The sequence below is a fragment of the Cuculus canorus genome, chromosome 4 (assembly GCF_017976375.1).
Source record: "Cuculus canorus isolate bCucCan1 chromosome 4, bCucCan1.pri, whole genome shotgun sequence".
Lineage (NCBI taxonomy): Eukaryota > Metazoa > Chordata > Aves > Cuculiformes > Cuculidae > Cuculus > Cuculus canorus.
In genome coordinates, this window is record NC_071404.1 from 50,627,979 (window position 1) to 50,641,143 (window position 13,165).

The 13,165-nt window shown below is 39.4% G+C and overlaps 1 protein-coding gene across 2 annotated transcripts in view; it reads left to right on the forward strand.

Moving 5' to 3' along the window:
• Positions 1–4,440: 4,440 nt before the first annotated feature.
• The window catches only part of SMARCAD1 (SWI/SNF-related, matrix-associated actin-dependent regulator of chromatin, subfamily a, containing DEAD/H box 1), a 42,151-nt gene continuing 33,426 nt past the window's right edge, over positions 4,441–13,165 (forward strand). For both annotated transcript variants that reach the window (XM_054065251.1, XM_054065252.1), the window contains exons 1-2: positions 4,441–4,643; positions 4,904–5,180. In XM_054065251.1, the coding sequence (XP_053921226.1) occupies positions 4,973–5,180 (208 nt within the window). In that variant the 5' untranslated portion in view covers positions 4,441–4,643; positions 4,904–4,972. The remainder of the gene's footprint in view (positions 4,644–4,903; positions 5,181–13,165) is intronic.

The following is a 13,165-nucleotide window of genomic DNA, read 5'->3' on the forward strand; positions in this document are numbered from 1 at the left end:
CTATCATGATTCCATAAGGTATTAAGTGTTGAGTAACTTATCAGCACCTAAGCACTCCAGAAATACTCTTTGGGGTTTTTTTCTGAGAACAGACCCCTTTTGCTCTTATCCTTCCAAACACATACACAATCCTCTCTCATCAAAATGAAGTTAGTTTAGACAGAAAAAAATATATCTGTTTCAATGAAAATACCCAAGAACTGAAGTATACTAAGAGCTTAGAGAAAACTTAGCCCTTTCCTTCTATAATTATTAAGGTAAATAAATATTTTCATGCTGGAAAACACATAACAATAAGCCTCAAAATACTAAACGAAACCACGAGTGGAAGTATCATAGATGCATATTTTCTGACAAGACATAACCACTTGAGATCTAGCCAGCTTTTAAAATATGTTTAGCTTGATTTCTGAGATAGTATTTCCCCAAGTGAATGAAATGGGTAACAAGCACAATGTCCTAAATTCTACAGTCAATTTTCTTCTCTCTTTTTTCTTAATCAAATAAATATAAAACCTAGAAGAGCAATTGACTACATCAGAGAAATGAAGGAAATTAAAACAACTAAGATGTGTGTATTTTTTTTACAAGTTATACAACAAAGCATTTATTTTCCATAAAATAAATCTTGAAATAGTAGTGCTTGAAGCAAACTATTTCAATTAACCTCAATTGAGAAAAAAGGTACTGGGGTAACACTTTCCTAGTAAAAATGAACTACACTATACACTTTTAAAGTATCTTCAGATAAAAAAAAAATTAAAAAATTAGTCATGTACAGTAATACCAATACAAAGCAAGTCATCTTACAAACCCAAGTCTTATCCTCTTATTCTTCCCCAAAGGGTGTTCTTTCTCATTGTCTGTTAAATAGAATAAGCTGTCTATTCAACAGGCAGTAAAAAGGAACATTCCCTTGGGTAAGACTGAAAAGAGACAGCTCTGGGACAGTTCCAACCTGAGGCCTTACTCTGTAATCGCTGTGCTACTCATACATCAAAATAGTTTGGATATTCACATGTTTAGGTATGGTGGGGTTGCTACAGCAACATCATGTACTACCCACAACTCCCACTGCTTTTCCAGCTGCAGCTGTATGAACTAGTTTCAACTTTTTATTAGTTTTTTTCTTCTTCTCTTATTTTTTTTTTTCCGATTTCTGATCGTGTACAAACCCATCTGCATTTGACAGCTTGTCTTGTTGCTCACAATTAGTAACAAAGCAGAAACACTTCCCACCAGTCCTACACAGTATTTGGGGGCAAGCCCCAGCAGATGTACTATGAGGATATATCAGTGTCACAGACTCTGCTGGTTTATACCACAGCACAACTTTGGTGTGTTCTCACATTGTAGTTAATGTAGATTTTCCCCCGACTTTTTTTTTTTTTTTAATACAAGACAGCACCCCTACTGATATGCCTGAAAGTGACAGGGCAAAAATAGGCATGAATAAAAAATGAATTGTTGAAATAGAAGAGACTTGTTGGGGATGGCTCTTGTCTTGTCTTGTTGTTTAGTAATGAGCAACAGTTTCACTAACAACTTGTTGATTTGTAAAATGTAACATAAAATGTGACTCTTCATATCTGAGATTTTAACCTCTATTATCAAATCCTTAAAACTGAATTTACTTCTACTAAAGATAATGCAAATTTGACCTGCATGAATTCCAGAAAGAGTACTTTTAATCTAATATTTTTCTTTTCTTTTGCTCCTCTCAGTGTTTGGACCTTTAATATATATCTCTGCTCTATAAACCTTCATAATTATCTCAGACGGAGCACACACCATCTGGTATGCTCTTCTTTATCAGCGGCAAACTGTAGCTTAGGTAGAAACAAGTCAAATTCAACAGCTCTAATGTTGCATGTGAAGCAGTTCTGTATATAAATAGATTCTTTTCAAATTTCTGCTACTTCCAAAAAATCTCACAGATCAGCCTGCAAAACAATACCAGATAGCAATCTGTCAGTTCTCCAGCAAGCATGAGCTGTCTAAACGGTGTCACTAGCATGTCAAAAAAGATGTTTTGCCTTCTTTGCTTGCCAGGAATCCACGACAGCTTGTTAGTAATACTAATACCTACCAATTACCTAGTCTTTTCAAGTACAAAGCACTGTAAAAATCTTAAATAATGTGCAGCATTTTCCAAGTTCATGCTAATTCCTGTTAACACAATGCTTTTAATACCCGACATGTTCTGGAGTGTTGAATTTAATCCCTTTCATTTTCACTATTTTCTTAGCTTGTACTTGCTTTCTTTCCCAAGTTCTGGAATTCATGTCTTTTTTTTTTAACCAGACTGGTGGTCCTGACTACCTCGTTGAGTCACATATACAGACTGATCTGAGAGTACGCTCCTCTTTACACTTGCTTTACCTGGTTTAATCTTTCATTTCTCAACTCTTCTATCATTACTCTTTCAGCTTTTCAGCTCCATAGCCTATTCTTCTCTGCCCATTTACCATCACTGTTTGAACGCATCCTCAAAGTCAGTCAAGCAATGTGGCTTAACATTTAACATCTGTTTTGTTATCCTCTCCTCATGGAAAGAGTGCTCTAAGTCCTGTCAGGATTTTTAAACTATAGATGTTTACATGTATTGCTGTAAGTCTGTGTGAGGCAATCACATCAGAGATATATATACCAGTACAAATACTTTGCAAAGAAGCTGATGAGCTTTGTGAGCATCATTAGGTCCCTGGAAGGAGCTAAACACACATGCTCAAATGAAGGTGTCCTCATGGTCCATCCTTTCTTTCTTCTATAACCTTCATCTAGCCTAGCTTTTGATGTACCTAGAAACTGTTTTATTCTCACTTCTAGAAGCTTGCCTTTCAAGCAGGTGGAAATACAAGCTTTTAGTAGCCCAGCCCTGTGTTGACAGGCAGATCCCTCTCCTCTTTTCTGACTGACCTGCTGCTGGCATTATTTTTCTTAGCCATAAGTTGCAAAGCAGAATTCTAGCCCTAGACCAGTTGCCTTTTTATTTATCAACAGTGTCTCCAGCCCAGCCACTCACCCCTCTCCAGCACAATTTAGCCCTCTGCAGGGGATGACCTCAGAGGATAACCTCAGATGATTGCTGTGCCATCTACTGTTTCACCACCAATCACATCTGCAAATCCTCCCATGCCCTTGCATTCCCTTCTGCAGGGGAAATGTGTCTTCCTTCGATTTAAGTGGTCAGCTGCAACTTGCTATTTGAATCTGGGATTAACACAATGCAGCTTCCAACGCTTTGCAACTCACCTGCTATCCAAATGTTAGAATAATGTTTGATTTGGAGGCAAGACATCTTCACTCAAGCTTGATCTGGAAGAGTTCCTTCAAATGCTTTGCTTCTCAAAGCTTATCCGCCTGTTCAGTACTGAATTTTATTTTCTTGGCCTAGCACATAACAAAATAACAAACTGTTCTGCCTCAGCCCTGAGAGTGGAATAAGACAAGACACTACTGATAAATACAAGAGATGGGTTTGTCACTTAGATATGCAAGATGGAAAAGCTTTTTGAAGCCTGTACCACTTCTCCTTGCCATCTGCCTGATGCAAAGGGTAGGAGAACTGGAATCAGCACAAATGACTCGCACCAGCCACTCATGCTGGGTGAACGTGTCTGTCAAACATGACGTGCTGTAAAAAGCACAGTGGCAAAGGGACCACCAAACGACTTCCACAGGAGTCCCCATCAGGAAACCAAAATTTAATATAATGATGCTGATTATTCAGTATGATGTATCCAAGTCCTAAGCTTGCTAACTGCTGGTGACAGAAACTAATTTCGACAGAAAGAATTTCTAGGTAGAGGTAATATATGTGTAAGTGGCATTTCTGGAAACACCCGGATAACCAGCAGCTTTCAGGCTGTAGCGAGTTTGTCAGACGACACAGCCACCCCTGCCTCCATGCAGCCGGGTAGTAGGTAATGCTGACAGCAGCACATAATCTATTACAGCACAGCCATGACCCTTGCTCAGCTGTTTGGGCTACTAAACGCCAAATAACGTCAGTAGTGAAGGAGCTCTTGGCGAGCTACAGAGCTGGCGTGACAGATGAGGAAGTGGCTGTCTTCTGTTAGCTATCGCAGCATGTTTTGAACAGCTGGTGCACCTGTCTCCCTCGGGTAACGCTTATTCATGCCTGCCAGGCCTTGCAGCGCTTCATCTCACAGGTGGCCGGTATCTGAAGCAGAGATGTGCAAAGGTGGCGCCGGTCTCTCTCTGCCACTTGCCGTATTGAATAACACCACGAGGACGCGACGCGGGCGTCCCCCAGGCCCCGCCCCCTTCGCCTTTGCGATAGCGCGCGCGCGCGCAGCGAAGCCCCGGTCTCGCGCCGGTCACGAGGGAAATGGCGCGAAAGCGCTCGCGCCCGAGCGTCTCGTCCGGGCGAGGCGATTGGCGGAGGGGCGGTGACGTCATCACCGCGCGCGGCGCTGTCGCGGCGGAGGTGCTGAAGGGTTCAGGCTCCCGTCGGCGCCATTGGGAGCGTTTGTGTGGCTGGGCTGGGCTCGGCTTGCCCGGCAGAGCCCCGCTCACCCCGCGCTGTCAGGTGCTTCGGCGCCAGCCCGGCGCGCCCCCTTCTCCATTGCCCGCCCCGTCCCCTTCTCCATTGCCCGCCTCGTCCCCGTGCGCAGTAGGTGAGTGCGGGGTACGAGGTGTTGTGGTGGTGTTGTGTGTGTGTGAGTGCTAGGTACGAAGGGTGCCTTCTTGAGGGAAGGAGAGAGGCCGGGGGAGCGGGAGGAAGGCGGTGGGAGGGGGTGGGCGAGTGGTCCCTCCTGCCTAACGGTTTTTCTGCTCTCCCGTTCCCGTGGTAACTGGGAAGCGTTGGGGTCCCGCGGCCGCTCCGCAGGGTTTTTCTGAGCTGTAGCTGATCGAGCCTTCTCTTTCCTCTTCCTAGCCTTTGCCACGGGATCTACCCAGTCGAGTCTGTCTTCTCTTCTGCAAACGGGCGAGATAGGTTAAGAATATGAGTCTGTTCAACCTAGACCGCTTTCGCTTTGAGAGGAAGAGGAGAATCTCTGACCGGGACACCGTGTCTCCTTCGGCAGCCCAGGTGCTGGCAGCAGCTAGGTCTACTGCTGCTGCATGTTCTGCTGCTGGAGGGGAGGAGGATGAACTTACAGATGATAGCAGCAGGCCAGATACTCCAGTTCTGAATGTGACGGCGGTGACTGGTGAGTCACGTGTTTTGCATGTAGTATAACAACAGGGCAAGTGCTTCACTTCTAGAAATAAAATGATTTCTTGATTTTTTTTTCCTTAATTTTTTTTTTACAAATATTCTTTCCTGTATGCATGTATTTCCACATAAGTATTCTTATGTGAATAGCAGTGCTTGCCGTAATCAAACCTGTGCGTTTAGTGTCAAGTCAGAAACCTTATGACAACTAAAGTTTAAGCAGTGATTTTTCAGTTGAGTAAATAAGCTACAGATTAAATGTCTAAAGTATGTTTTATCATCACTGATACTTATTTTATAGTAATATGGTGTCTCGGGGGTTTCAAAGGAAAAAATCCCACTTTTAGTTGCGAACTTCTTGCAGTAGCTTGTGGTTTTCATGGAAATGTGAAAAACTTGCTTAAATGGTAAATCATCAGTTTATTTGGCTGATAGACTAGACATGTTCTGTTTGTTTGGATTCATCAGTTAGTATTAATAAATTACTGTAACAGCTGTTAACTGCATGATCATATTTGCCAGTAGCTTTTCTCTTACTAAAGGAGTAAGAATGGAAGAACAACAGTTATTTGTGGCTGACTATTTTCTTTGTTTTGGAAATTCTGTATAACTTCTGATGCAGAGATCAAGAAAGAAGTGTTAATGGAGAGGTCAGACAGACTGACTATGCTTTTAGTCAGTAAGGGAACAACAATATTAGTTGGTGTAGTTTCACTACGTTTGTTTTGCATACAACTTTGCCTTGGTGGAAGACAGTTTATTTAGTACCTTATCTTGCAATAATAGAGAACTTTACGCTTATGAGGAGGAGTTCCTCTTTTAAAGGTGAGCTAAATCAATATTGTAGAAGATAGGTATCTACTATTCCGTGAATTTTGGTTTTGTGCAGGTTGGCTGTTTTGAGTTGTCTGGAGTGCTGTCCTGTTTACTTTAGTAAATATCAATCAATGCCTTATGTTTAAAAAAACCAAACAACAAACCTTCTTAAATTGTAGTTTGAAGGTTGCAAGTCTGGGGTTAAGTAGCCTGTCCATTAGCAGGCAGGCTGTTTTTGTGGCAGGGAGAACTTAACAGGCGAAGCAAGAAACTGTCAGTTGTGGCTTATGTACAAAGCATGTACGTGCTTTGTAATGGATTACATGACAAAAAATGGCATTTTGAGGAAGTGATTCCAAAATGGAACATTTGGAACAGGTTTTCCTGTTTGTGTAAGTCACTACCTTATGCGATGTAGGAGTTGCTGAATGCAGGTATGTTTCTTGCACTGTGACCGTAGTTGTGAAGTAGTGGATGGTGCTGCTTGTTTTATGGCTTATGTGTCTTTGGGCTTATTTGTTTCTTTAATATTATATTTTTTCCTTAAATCTGCCTGTGGACTTGACTTTGCCGTGGAAGTATGTGAGTAGACCATAACTACCAGGGCCAACAAACTTTAGAGCATGTTTTTTTTTCAAAATACTGCTCTTCCTTGCTTCTATTCTACAGGGTTAGGACTAAGGAGAAGGGAAGTTATGTCCAATTTAGAGGCATGAGTATAAGTTTAGATATGAGGTAATAAAAGGAAAGATGCAGGGCAGCCTCAAAGAGGAACTGTTGTAGAAAGCTAAATACTTGTGAGGAAAACTAGTGGGAGACGATGGTAGCTACCAGTAAAGTGGTAGAGTAGAAGTGCAGACAGAATTTCAGCAAGTGGCCAGCGTAAATAAAGAGCCCATGAATGCAGATGCTGGTGTAGAACTGGGGTGCTAGTTAACATTTAAAATTGAGATGTAATTACTATTACTTTGTATTTACATAGTGCTTAATCTTTCCCAGATATTGTTTAAAGATGATGTAGTGGTTTGGTGACTTTTTCCACTTATTTGCACATTGTTATATAACCCGTTTAAAGGAATTAACCATGTTAAAAATCATATAACATTTTATACATCTATAAAAATTGACTGAAAAGAAAATACTCAGTATTTTCCTGCAGGATACGAGGCACTTAAATGTAAAAGAGGAAACTTGATTTGGTTAGCAGATGCCTGTCCTTGTTTTCTAATTAACAACAGTAAGACAGAAGTTGTTTTGCTTTAGGTCGAATGAAATGGACAGCTATTTTTTTTCTTGTTTTACCGCAGAAAAGGTAGTGTTGACCAGCTTATGACACTGTACATTCTGTCTGCTGCTAAGTATGTAAGCCAAGGCATTAAGCTGTTTTGTACTAGGAGCAGTTTACACTAAGTTAACTAAAAATAACTTGTCCTAATGTTCAAGAAATTGTGTGAGGACAACGATTACTTGTCTATCACTTACATTAACAAAATATATTAAATAGCTGCTGGCTTTTTTTGTCCTCTTGTGTTTGGTATCATGTGATCATCTACATAAAAAGATTTTCAGAATCGGATTTTTTTTTTCCTTTGGGATTGCAATGGTTCAGTATCGTTTCCTAAGGGTTTCTTTAGATTTCGGTTTTGTCAAGTGTCCTGAATATGCAGCTAAGAAGAAGATGATTGTTTTAATTTCATTCATCTTGGAAAAATTAGTCAGATAATGTCTATTGTGTCATGAAACACCATTGTTCTGTTAGGTAATTTTTTTTTGTTTTATTTTCCCAGAATGAACTAATATTAGTAGGTGGTTTCACACCCTGCTTGTGTATGTATGTAACAAAGTTTATTGCTTTGTATTGAACATGCATACCTTACACTTCAATAATCAATTTGTACTATGATGACCAGAAGAATTGGTTTATACACTTCATATTGTCTTTATACACGTCAGTATATTAAAAATTCTGCAAGCTTGTGGTGACTTTGCAGCTGAGTTGTAGGTGGTAATTCTGAACATCATTTAACTGAGGGGTAGAAACCAACTATGGGGACAGTTATCAACTTATATCAGAAAGATACCTCAATGAGGAGTTGGAAAAATATATTGCAGTGACTTACTGCAATTTTGTGTGAAAAATATATTGTTGACTAAATAATATACATGTTTGGTTTCTGTTATCTTCGCTGATTTCTTAATGGACTGTCATCCTAAGTTTTGATTAGATGTTTAATTCTGTAAATTGCTTGGTATACTAAGATAATGAGAATATTCCAATTGTAGCAATTGAGCAGAACTGTGTTAGTTTATACAAATTATTATTGTGAATTGCAAAATCAGATTTGTATTTAAAAACCATGTTTACAAAGCTTCAAGGATGAATTAAGAACTTGAGGATGAAATTAAACTACTATATATAATCCTATTATTAATGCTTGGTTTTGTAGGTATTCTCTCTGTACTATTCAAATATAGAACCCTAATGACTGCACTTTCAGACTATGTATCTAAGTGTTACATTATTCGCCTCCACTGGGATTGTGTTTTTGAGGATTCTTAGGAATAAGTGTTGAAGTAACCATCATTGTAAAATAGTCTCTTTAAGACGCACCTTAGAGTAGCGCTGATACTTAGGAATATTTTACCACATAAAAAATACTTTCCTTTGAAAGGAAAATATTAATTACTCTTGAGCTTCATGTATTTGATACTGATTTCCAAAACTAGTTGGAAATTACTTTCCATTTGACAATTGTTGTGCAGTGTTAGTAGATGTGATAAGCCTTTAAGTTTTACCTCAGGGTTTTTTTTTTTATTTGGGAAAGAAAAAGCTGGTTTTCTCTGAATGTGATGTATTTGAATTTGAATGTATTTCTCTGAATCTGATGGTTTGTGTAGGAGCTTATATTTGGAATTTAGGGCATTTTGTTATGGCTCTGCACAAGGTGTATTCTTCCAGAAAGACTGTGATATGATTAAAAAAAAATTAAAATAAAACTTTCGAGTTGAAATTTTTTTTCCAAGAGCAGTTGAAGTTGTGCATTTCTGACTGAGCTAAACAAAATATCTGCTTTAACATTATAAAAACAGTTGCATTTGAGTACCTTTATCTATAACTTCACACTGTCTCCATATAATAATAGACAATTTGATACAGTTATTTTCATGGAGTTGCTTTGTATGAAGCAAAAATCAGGTGTTGCTGGGTCTTGCTTTTGTTGTTTACTGTACTTTTATTTTCTAGTGTTTAGAGTCAAACACTGTTCCAATGATTGTAGGCATTCCTTGATAGTCCTTTTTAATCATTTATAATCAGGAAATTCTGCCTCCAATACTGAGGTGCTGTGGCAATAGCTGTTTAATCTCTCACTACTTTGTAACATTATTTGCACTAAATATGAGAACTCCTTACTACAAATGTGATTCCTGTACCCTCTGCCCCCATTAATAAGGGATTCTGTTCAGTGTAATAGGTGGGAGAAGAGAAGAAGGAAATATTGCTTTTTGGAAAGGAAGGAAACTCTAGGCAGCTCAGCATTTCATAGATACAGAAGTTGTCGTGAAGACTGAACAGTGACTGCTATTTTAAGTAAAAATAAAATGAGAAGTCACCAAGTGAAACAGAAAATTAGTCTTTTTATTTAAATTGTAGAATCATAGAATGGTTTTGGGCTGAAAGAGACCCAGTTCAATCCCCACCCCTAGCCCCGCCATAGTCAGGGACACCTTCCACTAAAGCAGGATGCTCAGAGTCTCGTCCAACCTGGCCTTGAACACCTCCGTGGATGAGGCTCCCGCGACTTCTCTGGGCAGCCTGTTCAGTGCCTCACCATCCTCACAGAAAAAAAATTTATTCCTAATATTTTATCTAAATTTCCTCTTTTTCAGCTTAAAACTGTTACCTTCATCCTATCACTGCATTCCCTGACAGAGAGCCCCTCCCCCAATTTCCTGTAGGCTCCCTTTAAGTATTAGAAGGCTGCTATAAAGTCTTCCTGGAGCCTTCTCTAGTCTAAACTACCCCAACTCTCTCAGCCTGCCCTTGTATTGGAGGTGCTTCAGCCCTCTGATTATCTTGGTGTCCCTGTTCTGGACTCACTCTAACAGATCCGTGTCCTTCCTGTGCTGAGAATAAAATTATTTTTAAGACAGTGTTATTTTTGTAAGCTTTCCTTGTTTGTTATTGTATTTAAAAAAAAATCTAATGAGGGTGCTTCTTGGCAAAGCTGTCATGAGTACCTGTCATTTGTGTGTCCAGCTACTTGAAGGAGGAATATGTTTGCAAGGTAGTCTAATCTACAAGGCAAAGATTGTGAAAACTGGCTTGATCAATTCTGTTAATTCAGTAGAGATGTGGATTTCTCATCTTTCTTATAGACCTGTTTTGATATTTCCATTCACGTCTTTTTATGCATCCTGTATTTCTTTCCTATCATGATAGCCCTTGCTCAGTGAGCTGAACTTCATAACCTTCAGATTTTTTCTGCTCTGTTGTTCTTTGCTAGAGAGGAATTGCTGAAGCACATTTGCCCGCATATTTATCTTTAAATCTTATAAAAATGTTTGGTACATTCCCAAAGATCTCTCTTGTGCTTCTCCTGTATTTGTCTTAAAAGTTATCCTGTTTTCAAATAAAGCAGTGCAACTGTGTCAGTTGCAACATATCTCCTTCCGAATATGGATAGACAGAAGAAGGTACCACTGAGGAACTTTCTATTGTCAACATATTAATCTTGTTTGCAGGGACTCCTGTTTTGAGACAGTGTGTTACTGCTTCACAACTAATAATTTTTAGACCTTCTTGAGTTTACATGTGTATGGGCTTTTCAAGATAACAAGATTACTTTGCAAAGTGGGACTTCTGCCTCTTCTGAAAATTGTTATTGCAATCATAGAATCAACGAATGGTAGCTGTTGGGTGAAGGAATTGGACACCATGTAGCAAATTTGTGCATTTGATTATCAGATTAATTTATTCTAGCCTCTTCTGTGTCTAGTCTCTGCTGGAAAATCAGCTTTGAAAACCTGTGTTATTCTGTAGTAACTTGACTCCACAAATTTCTGCTTTAGTGAACACAGGCAGAAGAAACTACCTTTATTTCCAGCAGAAATTATTGTTCCAGAGTTAGCAGCTAAGAAAGCACCTCTGGTGTTTGGATTATAGGCATGTGAGTTTTAGGAAATAATTGCCGTGCTAGAGCGGAGAGGATAACCATGATGCTATATTTACATTATAAGGATGTAAAATCCTTTTGCATGAGAACTAATGCTGACAGTTGTATCATTAAAGCTCAACCATATAAAACTCAGCTGTATGCCTCCAGGGTCTATAATTTATCTGGTCTTAAACAAAACTACTCACTCACTTTACCAACTAGCTTGTGTTTAAGAGTTCTTTTCAGTACTGGCTGTAAAAACTGTCAAGTGGTAGAAAGACATGAAGTCTTGAATGCATGGGACTGCTGTGCTAGACCAGATTCATACCTTTTGCAAAAGGCCATAAGTGATTTTCTTCAATTACTGACATGAAATGGCACACTTAAAACGTGTGAAGTATTTAGTTCTGTTTAATGCAGATTTAAAGACAGAAGAGCTAGAAGGTGCACGTTCTAGTCTACTTGTATGAACTAAAAATTTGGGGGTTTTTTTCTTAAGTTTTTCTGAAAGTGGTAGCAGAACAGTTCTAGCCTCCATGGGTAGTAGATTGAACCATGCATTTTACCTTCCCCAGGCTTGTATGGGAGTTTCAAAGTTTTAGTTAGAACCACCTACAGTTAGAGCATACTATACCTTACGTGCATCTGGTACTGTGCTGAAACAGGTTGATAGGGCAAAGCCTAATAAAGCATAGGCTTTTTGATTTTATTTTACAGTGTGTTGTGGATGGATTTTATGAGACTTTGATTTAGCAACAATTTAGGATTTATTGAGGTAGACCACAAAATTAGAATCTATGATTTCTAATCAACTGGTTAATAAAGTGATTAAAAAAGATTTGTTATAATCAAAACAGTGACTTAATTACAGATTCAGAAATAGCAAGGTTCATACTATACTTTACTACAAGTGTAAATCAAATCTCACATACATACAGATGTGCGCACACAGACGCAAATATGTGGACTGGAGGATCCAAATACACAGGGGTGTATTGGCCAAAATATGTATGGGCCACACAGAGGTTGCCAAAATTTCCCTGCTCTCAAGGTTAGTGAAATACTGACTTTCAAGGCTTGGGCATTCTCAACAGATGATTGCTGAATTGAGGAGCCTGGCCTTACCCCTAAACTCATGCATCTTAGCAGATGACCCTGAAAGGTGCCCCATTTCAGGGGAGATGCTGGGTGCAGCTTGTTGTGGTGCTGCCAAGCTCCAAGGGTCTCACTTAGGATTGCTATTTATGGGGTTGGAGATAATTAATTTTGGTCAGTGTTTTTTTCCCATTTTCGCTGCAACTCAGATGAGGTAATTTTGGCATTTTCCACCAGCTGTATATATCCAGAACTTTCCAGGTCATAGAGTTCTGTTATTGTCTTGCTCAGGTGTGATCCAGGTAGCAGGTGTACAAGGCTGTCAGGAAATGGCCGATAATCAGTCCCTTTCCCAGGCACTGGATTTTTGGGTTCATTAAAGGAGTGCCTTAATGCTCCAACTCACTGCATTTTTAAAAAAAGATAAGGACACAATAGGAATTCTTTCCCTTGACTAGCCTGATTTACCCTGGATTGGCAAGAGGCCCAAGGGAGGGTCACACTACCACACAGTATTCTAACCCTGTCTCTGCTCCAGGTTGAAGACCTATTTTGTGTGTCAGATTTTGTGTAGATTTCACTGTGCTGTCATGGTTTCCCTATCAAAATACGTGCATGGAGTCATTTTCAGGTATAGCTGACATTAGGGGACATAGTCATGCATTTTTCAGGGCTAATTCGGGAATTATACGAATAGACTGGCTGGTTATGGTTTTGGCTGTCTTAACTTTTCAGTTCTTAACATGTTTATTATGTGCTTAGGCACACAGAGTTGGTCAATTTTGCAGGTGTCATTGAAGGTAGTGCTTGATTAACGAGGTGTCTTCACAGTGACATATCCTGATCATGTCTAGATTTGGGATATCTTGATGCTTTCTATCTGACATGGAGCATCCTTCCATATGCTAAGTTA